Raw genomic sequence first — 12545 nt, forward strand, 5'->3', positions numbered from 1 at the left:
TTTATCAGTACTGATTATTCATAATTCTAGCACTGCCAATCATTCCAGCTACAACAAATTCATTTCTGAATTATGTATTTTATATATTAATGGAATTAGTAAAGTGTCTGGCCTAGTAGAGAGTGACATCTAGTGGTCTAAATTTAATTTGAAGATTAACTTCCTGGCTGCTTATTTTTCTAGCGAAGGGGTCTTCTCGTCGCCTGTTTATGTCATGACCTGGATCACAGGGGTTATAGCAACAGCTATCTCCAGAAATTTGATCATCCATTGGCAGCACTTTATTCCACCTCAACCATGGAACAGCATCATTTTTCTCAGACAGTGTCTATACTGCAGGTAATTCATTGCTCTCCATTTTTATGGCTAAGATTTAGAAAACTAGAAGTAGCAAAGCTAACTGCAGGAAGTTTGTTTAGATTATCTACGTGGACATTTCCCTTTTTACTATGCAAATGGAAATCAGAAAGGAAAGGGGAAAGGAGTAAAAGAAAAAAAAGAGTGTCTTCTGTCTCTCTTGATGCAGTAGAATACAAAATACAGTTAGTTGCCACTTAATGTTTTGCTTTAGACTCCTAGTAGATACAAACCATTTCTATAGCAACAAAGTTATTCTAGTCATCAAAACCTAAGATCAAATTCTTTTTTTTTTTGTTTGAACAAAGTCCAAAAGTAATTTCTAGGTGGAAACAAGGTTTTCTGGATAAGTTCCTCTCTTCAGTTAATTTTGCCATCTCTGCCAACTTTGCTTCTCTTCAATTAATTTTGCCATCTTGCCAACTCCATCACATTTTTCACCCTTTCTTCTATGGTGGGAATTGAACTAGCTTTCCATTTTTGCATATATATAATAACAAAGTTCAAATTTTTCTTTCAAATTCTTTATCAAACAGTCCTTAAAAGAAAATGTCAGGTTTCAATTTTATATTTGATTTAATAATCTTCTGAATTGAGACAAAAATTTGTCCCAATATTTCTTTGTTTCGTCACAAGTCTACCAGAGATGATAAAGCATACCCAGTGGGAAGTGTTGATTTACCTTCTACTTTCATTTTATTGTGATAATAATAAAAATAACTAGGAACTGGTTTAGGTGTTGTTTTGGCTTTTTGGCTTACACTCAAAACTTACAACAGACCCATCACATGTTTTCAAAATTCCAACTCTGTTTACCACTATAAAATGTCCTAGGTACTTAAAGGTTCATGAATATAATGGTTTCTTTGAATGCATATAGATAAACCCAATGTCTTGTTTTAAGAGCTACTGTAGGCCCAATATAAACTTAAAACAAGGTTTAAATTAGTCACAGCAATATCCTTATATGCTTTACTTTTTTTCTAGCTGGAAGGCCACAATATTTTCTCTAATTTGAACTCCAATGAGTATGAACAGGTCTTGGAAATTATCCGCAAAGCCATTATTGCTACAGACCTTGCTCTGTACTTTGGAAACCGAAAGCAACTGGAAGAGTTACAACAAACAAGATCACTGAATCTTAAAAATCAAGCGCATAGGTAAAATACAAGTGAATATTTATGGTTTGAAATCTCAATCATATTTCCTTGTTTTGAAGGCTAAATATTTAGCTTCCTGTATTTGGCTATACAACTAATCTAATATATAAAACGTTCTGAGGAATGTGCACTAACCCTCATAAAGGGAATCAATCAAGAGTTATTTTACTGTTGGTATATATATTCAGCAGTGCATTCAGGAACTTTCTGATAATTTTGAGTTTGGAGTATGGTTGTGCGGTGGTTAGAATGCAATATTGTGGCTAACTCTGCATTCCACTGCCAGGAGTTCGATCCTGACTGGCTCAAGGTTGACTCAGCCTTCCATCCTTCCAAGGTCAGCAAAATAAGGGCCCAGATTGTTGGGGGCAATATGCTGACATTTGTAAACCACTTAGAGAGGGCTATAAAGCACTGTAAAGCAGTATATAAGTCTAAGTGCTATTGCTATTTACAGTGCTGCGATGTGTATAAGATTTAAGATTGAATTTTATATAAAATTGAACCCCAGAAGCATTCTGGAATCAATCTGTTCATCTTTTACATTGCACCATTTTATTTTGAAATGCTCCACTTAATAACCAAACAGGTTGAGTGTATTTATTTGTTAAGGTATGTATAGAGTTGGTTCAGGACAATATATATAATAATAAAAAACAGGGATGGCAAAAGTAAGCATAAATTATATAGTGTTGCCTGTTGAGATTTCCTTCTTCTAGACTCTTTGATGGATCTGGATTACTTTATTCTATGCTATTTATTAATGCTTTTTTTAAAAAAATATTTATACATAGCAATTGTCATCAGTGCCACCCCTGTCCATTTTTCCCTTTTAACTGTGCTCATGATGGCCACTCTTCAAAATGGAAAATGCTGAATTATAACTGATAAAAGTAAAAGAGAAAACAAGACACCCAACAGCAATTGGTATTGCAATTTGGATCAATGCTCTGATAAAATTAGGTTAACAAAATGCAACTACATATGTGTATTTCACCTCATGAGAATGTCATTGGTTTTAAAGAATCTACCTCAATTTTTATAGCTTTGCTTGGCATATAACATGGACTTTATGGGAAATTATTTTTAGAGGCTATTAGTATAATAAGTTAGATCTACAATAAGAATACAATTTTTAAGATCTTCGGAGATCTATAGCTATACAACATCGGATTAATAAAAATCTGTCAAAATCAATAAAACACCATACAGGTGAATATGAATCCAAGATTCAAGGATGTTTTATCACACAATCATTATTGTCTTATTTAACACTGTTTCATACTGCTTGGGTAATGTTATGCTATAATATATTTGAGTTGGTATGAAGCTACAGTAACCACTTTTGTTGCTTTTTTATCTTCCCTTTCGACAGCTAATGACTAGTGTCTTTGGTGGTATGGTATGCCTTTGTGGCAGTATTTTTTCCAAACTAGATTTACCAGATGCCTTTATATTGTGAAAAGGCATCTGTTAGATTCTTGAATGTTTTAATAGTATTAATTATCCTTAGCACTGAGTATGCTATTGTTTATTTTTTTCTTTGTGTTTTTATCTAAACTGATCTGTTTTACCTTTGAATCAAGATTTTTTTTTTCAATATCAATTATTACTTATAGGATATATTTGAAAAGGCAAATAATTGTTTCAGCTACACAAGTTATTATATTCCAGGGATCGCGTGATTGGCTTGATGATGACATCTTGTGACTTGTGTTCTGTGACAAAATTATGGCATGTTACCAGACTGACAGCCAATGATATATACGCAGAGTTTTGGGCTGAGGTTTGTGCATTTCATCATTGATTCATTTCCATATCTATCAGTAGACACTTGCACAGAAAATTAAGATTGATTGGAATATTGGAACTATTGGTGTTATTTGTGTATTTGTTTGTTTGTAATCGAGTGGTCACCTGGCTCCAAACAACTCTGAGCAGCTTGTGTTTTAAAAGCAGGAACAATAAATAAAAAAAGAAAGAAACAGTTCATAGACACCAAGTGTTTCTGCATAAGAACTTAATGTTTGTTTTCAGAATTCTGTCTTTTTTCTCCAGTATATATTTAATATCTTTAATTTTTTATTATTGGGAGCTGAATAATTAAGAAATAAATGAATTTATTTTTCTTTCAGGGTGATGAAATGAAGAAGTTAGGTATTCAACCTATACCTATGATGGACAGAGATAAAAAAGATGAAGTTCCTCAGGGTCAGGTGAGTCTAAAGTAGGTTTTGAATAGATTTAATTTGGATATTTATTTGTTTCGATTTTATTTATTTGTTTCAATTTGTATACCGCCCTTCTCCAACAGGACTCAGGGCGGTGAACAGCCAGAATAAAAACAGAACATACAAAATTTAAAAACAATTTAAAATAATTAAATATTTTTGGTCGCAGTTTAAAACAAACCCAATTTAAAATCAATTAAATTTAACCCAAAACTGTGGGATCAAGCCAGATATATGTATCCATTATTTAAATATTGCTATGCTTGCTTTTTGATTGATTTTCATTCTTTTAAAAAAACAGAATAATGTAATAAACTCTTCATAATTCTCAATAGACTAAACATCATTTATTTATTAATTTTTATGCCACCTATCTCCCCAATAAGCAACACTTTTTTCAGTGTTAATGTGCTGATTTGGTGATACTATTAAACAATTAAATGATCCAAATTCCTTATCCTTAAAAATACTGAAAGTAAAAGGAAAGCCTATATTTACTAATTATGAACAACTAGGCATATCTGGAATTCTAATATGATCCCTTGTAAAATGCAATGTTAGTTATTGATTTGGCGGTGAATAATATTCATTCCACAAATCCAGAGCTATACAAAAAGGACATTATTATTATTATTATTATTATTATTATTATTATTATTATTATTATTATTATTATTATTAGCTTCTTTCAGTTTTGTAACAGAAAGGAAAAAAGGGGATTTAACATACATTTAAGAGTTGTGATGGTGCAGTGGTTAGAATGCAGTACTGCAGGCTACTTCTACTGACTGCCGGCTGACTGCAGTTTGGCAGTTCAAATCTCATCAGGATCAAGGTGGACTCAGCCTTCCATCTTTCTGAAGTCAGTAAAAATGAGGACCCAGATTGTTGGGGCAATATGCTGAGTCTGTAAACCACTTAGAGAGGGCTGTAAAGCACTGGGAAGCTGTATATAAGTCTAAGTGCTATTGCTATTTGTAAAATATAGTGAGAATATATGAGAGTCTGTTAACAAAGGAACTGTTGCAAATTTTGAGTTGAATAATATTTGTCTAATAGTGTTTTGATTTCTGATTTTTTTCAAGATTGGGTTCTATAATGCTGTAGCTTTGCCCTGCTATAGTACACTTGCACAGATCCTCCCTCCCACAACACCACTCCATCGAGCATGCAGGTAAATATAAATTTGATTTGAACAGTCAACTGAAAACCCTTAAATAATCTTATTTCTACATAAGGAGGGATATTAAATGATTATTTCTACTTAAAAACTCTTCAGAACTGTAAAAAAACTGAGAAGAGGGATGTGTTGTATATTAGGTGCAATCGAATAATAGAGTTGGAAAGGCTATTTGCTTTAAAAGAGAGCCTCATAATTTCTTTAATTTTACCAATAGAAGAGAATATATGTAACTCAGAGTTGAACTATGGAATATGTGGTGGTCTCTGAGCTTGGATGTTTGCTTGCTCATGTTTCTGGGCACGGAACATGTTACCTAGTCTAGAGAACCAATCTAGAACTAAGGATAAATTTCAGTTATTAGTTAGAACAATTAATCAATGAACAATTTGCCTCCAGAAGTTGTGGGTGCTCCAACACTGGATGTTTTAAAGAAGAGATTGGACAACCATTTGTCCAAAATGGGATAGCCTTTCCTGCTTGAGCAGGGAGTTGAACTACAAGACCTCCCAGGTCCCTTCCAACTCTTCTTATTCTGTAACAAAATGTCTGCAAGCAAACAATCAATCGCCAATAATCATTATGTTTTGGCTAGCATCTGCCCCTTTGGAATCCTGATTGCTCTTCTTGTTGTTTTACATTTCTAAATAAAAAATGGTAGTGAATGCATTAATCTACCTTCACAGTTCTGTTCAGAGGTGATGAAAGGGAAATACAAGGCAAAGAAACTTAAATGTATGCAACATTAGTAGATTAGTAATCACAAAGCAATGCTGATGATATTTTGTGGCCATGGTAATGAGATTACTACATCCTGGGGAATAAAGGCACAGTTTTTCAACTTAATATTAAACCTTCAGTAATTAACAATACAGTTGCCATCCTCCCCAAATTGAAAGCCCAGATATGAGAGCTCAACGGTCACAGTCTGCCTCTGTGAAGGAGGAGCTTATATCAGATGAAATCACGACATCCCCTTTTATAACTGTTTTTTGTATACTGATACATCAATAAAATATGTGAAAAATGAGTAATTTTTCCTTTCTTTCCAGGGAAAATCTCAAACAATGGGAAAAGGTGATACGAGGGGAAGAAGCTTATGGATGGATACCCTCCCAATCCAGTAATTCTGACTCAGAATCTTTCCCTGTGAAGATTGTTGACTGATCCACATTTAAGGCTTTTTATTCCACAATTTTTAGCCTTTTAAAAGGATAAACTCTGCAAATACACAAACTGTGGGAATGCTGAGTGCAAATTTCTTTTCCTCGGTGATACAATGTGAACACAAGATTCAAGTATTCAAGCAAAAGTCGGCTTGTAAATATAAAAGACTGGCTTTTTAATAGGCTATTTTGCTGAGGCCTTAATTTCAAAATGATTGGGCTGGGAAGGCTAACCTAGGCTTGGTTTTAAATTGTGTCTTTGTGGTAAAGAGGTTTCACTGGTACTTTTGCATACTCTTACACAATACTGTGATTGGCTTAAATACCAGGTTCACCTGGGAAGTCTAGACTGTAATAGGACATTTCCACACTGATAGGGTAAATGTTTTTGTTTGATTTTTGAACTCCAGAAGAAAATCTCTGGGGGCAGAAACTATCACTGAGTTTACAGTACTTGAATTTATCTTGCTGCAAATGGGAGGTTTAATTTCCAGATACTAGACTTCAAAAGCATCACGAAGCAACTATTTTATTGCACCCATTAGATGTTGGGAAAAATATATCAGTGTTTCTTTAGTGATTTTGTAATTTAGGTAAAATGTCCATTTCTACCCTGGAAACAGAATATTTACCTCTGGTTGTAAGTATCACATTAGGTACCTGAAAACCCATCTTTTTAACCCTAGTAACAGTAATGGGTTGAATTTCAAATGTGGTAGCCTAAATCTGTCAGGAAAAGCTAGTCATTGTTTAAACAAATATTACAGATGGATGCCTCCAAATCCCAGCTAGTTCACAAAAAATAGAACCTTCCGGACATAGTCATAATCTCCAGAAGTCATAATGGTACTTACATGTTCTTAGTAGCTTCTGTGTTGCCCATTAGCACTAGGTGGGCTCTGTTCTACCTTTCATTTTGAATCTCCATTTACCCAAAAACCTTTAAAACAAATTGTCCAGTCTTGTAACCTGTTGCCTGTGGAACAAGAAAGCTGATATGTTAAACCATTGCTCTTACATACTGTGAATGAAGTCTGTATTGATATTGGCCCCAATTCTGCACATAATTTCATTCTGTGATATATTTCCATATATGTTAGGCTGTACACACTTTGAAAATGTAAAGTAGAGGGAAAGAAATTAAAAGAAGTGTTCTAAACCTTAGATGAACAACAGCATCTCTGGTACTAATTAGAATAGTCCTTTTTCAGGCTTCCTTGTGAACTTGAAACAAGTTGTGGCTGCATTAAGTTTAAGAAATTGGTTCCTTAAAGGGGCACTGTCTTTTTTTCTCCCAGGCTCACACAAAACCCTGAAAAAAGTTATTTTAATGGATAGCAGAGAGGAGCTGTGCTCCTAGGAGGCCCAAAAAAGCTTCTTCCAAATTAGTTTTGAAGTATGTACAGTCCTAATGTCTATACCTCTTTGCAGAATTATATTTGCAACTATGTTAACCTTAATTTAGTTTTAGACAATGTATCAATAAGCCATGAGGTTTAATCCTAGCACCACTGACCTCAGTGTGAACACCTCTATTGACTTGAATGGAAATCTCTCTCTCTCCTTCTCTGCCTCTCTTTGTTTCTCTCTATCTCAGTAGGAGAGTCTTCCTGCTGAAGTAGGCTTCATTCGTATACTTCATATAGCATTTAAATGGGTCTATCATATAGGCCTTCTTGGCAAAACCTTACGTTCAATACATACACATCACCATTGTATGCCCCATTCCAACATTATTCTCAAAATGAAGACATGTGCTGGATCCATAAGCTTTCATGCACCATGTGACAGTGGTCGGAACATAACTATCAAATCAGGGGTGGGTTCTACTTACCTTTACTACCGGTTCACAATGGGGCTGCACGCACGTAGAAGCTTCTGCGCATGCGCAGAAGCATTTCCATGACATCAGGGTCAGTGGGAGGAGCCTCCCGCCAGTTTTACTACCGGTTCTATAGAACCGGTGTGAACTGAGGGCAACCCACCACTATATCAAATGCTGAAAGAGTCAAACAAAGAGAATATTGGAAAGCAAATAATTGATTTTATAAATTGAGATATGGATCCTTAAATGGATTGTAGACAAATAACTCTTTGTTCCTTTTCTGCTTTTCATGCATAAGATTACCATGGCTACCTCTCTGGAATATAATTGTATTTTTAGCTGATTAATTATGAACGATATTATACAAGTTATTCTGTGCCAGTTCAATGTCATTTTAATTGATTATTTTATTGGTGAGGATCCAAAGAATCTGGGTTACAACTGAGCACATACAATAGAGATGGGGAAACCTATACCCTTCCAGATCTTGTTGAACAATAGCTCCCAGCTGCCCTGACTAAGGTTGCTCATGATAACGAATGATGAGAGTAAGAGATTAGTAGCATGGGGGGTTGGGAGTGGTTATTTCCACTCTTGGAATATTGTTATTTATAAATGTGCACAATCTGGTTAGAAATATAATTGCACAAAAACACTAGGGCTTTTAGCATATGTCTTATTTGTAGGTTTTAGTTTTGTGCCCTAACAGGTATTTTGAAAGGTGTAGGTTCTTGAAAAAAAAAAAAAAAGCTTTTTCTTGCCTAAACTTCATGGTATTAAGCTTGGTCACTTTCATAATTGTGCAAATATTACTGTGTGGCACAACCAAGGAAATACCAACGCAAGCATACACAAAATATTAATACATTTGGTTTGTCTGAATAAACGTGTGCTTGAATACATAATGCACATACACAATATGTGTGTTTGTTGGATAACACAACATAAGAACTAGAAAGCAGAGTATTAGAAAAGCACTAAGGAAAAGTTTTAACTTGGGGATGTTGGCTTGTCATATGATAGATTGGTGTGGTCGATTCATCCTACCACCCTCTATATATCCTATAGGTTATGTAGCATGTATAGTCCCTATTCCCAGTCACTGTACACGTGATTGCAGTATATTGTAACAATCATGAAAATAGGCTGGCCAGACATCAGATTGCCATCAAGCAAATCCCCTACAAATATTTGTTTTTCAGAATGTGAACTAACTTTAATTTACTATATTGATTCTCTTCAGCACCTGTTAAACCCCTTTGGATATTTTCTACACTTAACCATCAATGCTATCATCCCAGGGTCAGTTCCTAGGGTCATAGGATTTTAGCTTCAATTATCTTTAATATTTGTTTATTGCTCCAGCCCACAGTCTGCTTTATCAGAACTGAAATATGAAAGTATGTCAAAGATACAATACTGCCAGGAATAAGTTTACGAATGTATTGCATATCTAGTGAAGTATACTGGTAGGTATAACTTTTTAATTGGGACTTTGTTAAATGAAAATATGTTTGCTGTCCCAAGTCATTTTCTCAGTTCAAACTACAACTTAGGATACTTCTGCATCTTTATTTATTAAATTACCTGGATCTTTTCAGGTAATAAGTTCTATATGCTGGTTATGATTTGTAGAGGTAATATAAAAACCATGTAAATTACAAGTATTAATGTTGGTGTTGAACAACAAAATAAATTATTTTCTGCTGTAGAATCTTGCACCAAGCTGTAACAGATGTGAGAAAAGAAAATCTTAATCTTTTTTAAAATACCATCACAATTTTCTTGATAAAGAAACTTCTTTTTTCCCCTTCATTCTCTGGATCAGATCTCCTTATAATTTGATACTCTCTGTAAGAATATAGAGAAAAACTGTTGACTTCTATTTTTATATTTCTTTTACAAAATGAGAATAGTTTTCTAAGAAACTATTCACGAATTATGTGTCCTTAAGATCCTATACACAGTTTGGGAGAAGGTGTCTAACCTACACACTTTCCCACTGTTTGGTCATTGTTAGAAATGAATGACAAGATTAGTGCAATCATACAAAATTTCATTTTAAATGGATTCCCAGGAGTTGACTAAAATGCGATGAAGTTCTAAATAACATGTTAAAATTTACCTTATCGGGGGTAAAGCAACTTAAAGCAGATTACAGAAATGCTTTTGACTGTGGTACCTTTATACAACATAATATACATAATATGTCAAATATTTTGCTTGGTGGAAATTGCACAGGTGTGTTAAAACTTTTAAGTGGGCAGCAATATTTCACTGTAATTATTGTTTAGTTTGAACTCTGTAGAACTGCTAGAAGTGTACACTACTATAAGTTTTAAATAAGGGACGTAAAATATACAAATCAGTTGGCACACGGCATGCAGTGTGGAGCTCAGGGGAACAATGATTCTACATAGGTAACCAGAAAAAATTCTCTCTTCTGGATAGTATTAGCATGTACGAGTCATTTGTTCAGCCAGCACTAAAACTATAAATAATAGGTATGACTTTTTCTTTTGAAAAAAATGCAGCAGGCCTGCAAAAAATCATGCAGTTTCCATCATTCTGCAGAAATTTGAAATTATGATGTAATTCTCACATTGTGTCACATGTATAAAATGACTGCATTTGTTCAGAGAACATAAATACCTTTAACTGTTATTTAGAATTTTGCATTACAATTTGATAGTCTAACAATCTAACAAAAACACAACACAATAATTTTCTTCTAAATATTATGCTTGCTGACCAAAAACTGTGCTCAGTTATAATATGAGGGTATATTCAATGCATGCACTCAAAGCATTCAGAATTAGTCTGTGGTAAATTTGATCCATGTATATCCAAGTTATACAGGGAACATACAACTTCAAGGCAACAATATCCACTATATCCAAGGAGTTGGGGAAGTGTGGTATGTGTGTATGTGTGTGTTGATGTAAGTGTACATATATGAATGATTGCTGAGAAATCTGTAAAAAGAAATACTCAAGTGCAATAATTTTAAGAGGTCTTAACTTTGCATTTATAAATTATAAATAATGTACCTGGTATGTATTTTTTCATGTATTCATTTGCAGTCTTTGTATTTTAAACAAACCCAAATCTTTATTATGTTTATATAATAGAGCATACCACCATTTATTATGATCTAAGTAAACTGTAAATACATTTGCAAAAAAAAAGAAAGAAAGGAAAAAAACCCCAACAGTCAGAATATATGCATATCTGGGGAGCCAATGATGAAATTTATTTCTGCTTTAACAGCTGGCTGTAGTGCAGCAAGGTATCTTCTGTGGATATGTAATTATAAATATATGTATGATATATAAAATATTTAGAGCTGTTCATAATTTTAATTCAATACTTATCTATATACGAATATAGATAAAACACAAATGTTGTGAATATTATGGAATACAGATTTTTTTTTTAAAGAAAACCCTTTCATTGTTTTCCTTATTGTTATTTATTGTTTCTGGTGCTTAAGGCAAGCATGGGCCTCTACAGGGAGGGCAAGGGAGAAAATTTTGAACACTCAAATATGTTCACATATAATCTACATGTGTGTTGCTCTACATACAGGGCAAAAAAGAACAGCTTTGGGAAGCAGGTAAATGTGGCCAATAGGAAAAGCATGTGACTTTTATTTGAGTAAGGTCATAGTTTAGCTAATATTGTGGCTACCAAGCTAATCTTCATCTATTATGCCTTATGAGTTTAGGGCAGGAGGAAAAGAAAAAGTAATAAACATAGAAAATACTAGATAGTTTGGTCAGCTACCTTTCCCATCTCAACTGCTCCAACAGAATTTCCTTGGAGTAGATTCTGCCAATGGCTTGGGGATTTTTAAGACCTTCTTTTATCTTAGCTCTGTTTTGTGTCTTTCGGTTATTAGTCCTTCTATCTCCCTCTGCCACTAACTTCTTATTTTCAGTTAGGCCTCTGCTGTAGTCTCTGTTTCTGGGAACCTGCATCTTATAGTCATCAATGGAATGGCTTCCTGTTCTGACAAAGTTAAATATCATGCAGAATCCAATCTAGGTCGGTCACCAGGACCAGAGTTTTTGTCTTTTGAGCTTTTAGACTCGTGCTAGAGCCCATCTTCAGGATGGCCTCGGCTTCTCTAGGCTAGCCGAGTCTGAAAGCTCGAAAGACAAAAACTCAGATCCCGATGACCAACACAGATTGGATCCTGCAACATTATCCTGGGACACATATTTACCTTCATTCGTGGGAAATAACATAGGATATCATACAATGGTTTAACATCCTCTCCCCTGGGTGGCCTCATTGCATTAAACCTTTAACGCACCACTTCCAAATATTATTCATTCACTGAATCCATGAAGTTTTATCATAAGAAGTACAGAAATGGCTTGCTAATGCTTTGCTTTGGGATTGTTTTTTTAAAAAAATCTTAGTATTTTTAATTCCCAGATAGTCCTCCATGCAAATACTTACCCAGACTGAGTCTACTTAGCTTAAAAGATCAGTCAAGGTGTTATCACCAACCAAGGTTTTCAAAATGTTACATGAAAATCCTATAGTAATCTGATAAATGCTAAACATATGAAGATGTGTGAATACAAGCATTATAAACTTTCTATCAGATACACTTTC

General features: G+C 34.2%; 1 protein-coding gene across 1 annotated transcript in view; it reads left to right on the plus strand.

The window, feature by feature from the left end:
* PDE10A (phosphodiesterase 10A) overlaps positions 1–6095 on the plus strand; it is a 127667-nt gene extending 121572 nt beyond the window's left edge. The window contains exons 17-22 of the mRNA XM_070951405.1: positions 184–339; positions 1345–1517; positions 3192–3303; positions 3653–3733; positions 4834–4922; positions 5981–6095. Of these exons, the coding sequence (XP_070807506.1) occupies positions 184–339; positions 1345–1517; positions 3192–3303; positions 3653–3733; positions 4834–4922; positions 5981–6095 (726 nt within the window). The remainder of the gene's footprint in view (positions 1–183; positions 340–1344; positions 1518–3191; positions 3304–3652; positions 3734–4833; positions 4923–5980) is intronic.
* Positions 6096–12545: the final 6450 nt, after the last annotated feature.

The sequence above is a fragment of the Pituophis catenifer genome, unplaced genomic scaffold, assembly GCF_029215685.1.
Source record: "Pituophis catenifer annectens isolate HBS135680 unplaced genomic scaffold, rPitCat1.0.hap2 SCAF_1, whole genome shotgun sequence".
In the NCBI taxonomy this organism is placed as follows: Eukaryota; Metazoa; Chordata; class Lepidosauria; order Squamata; family Colubridae; genus Pituophis; species Pituophis catenifer.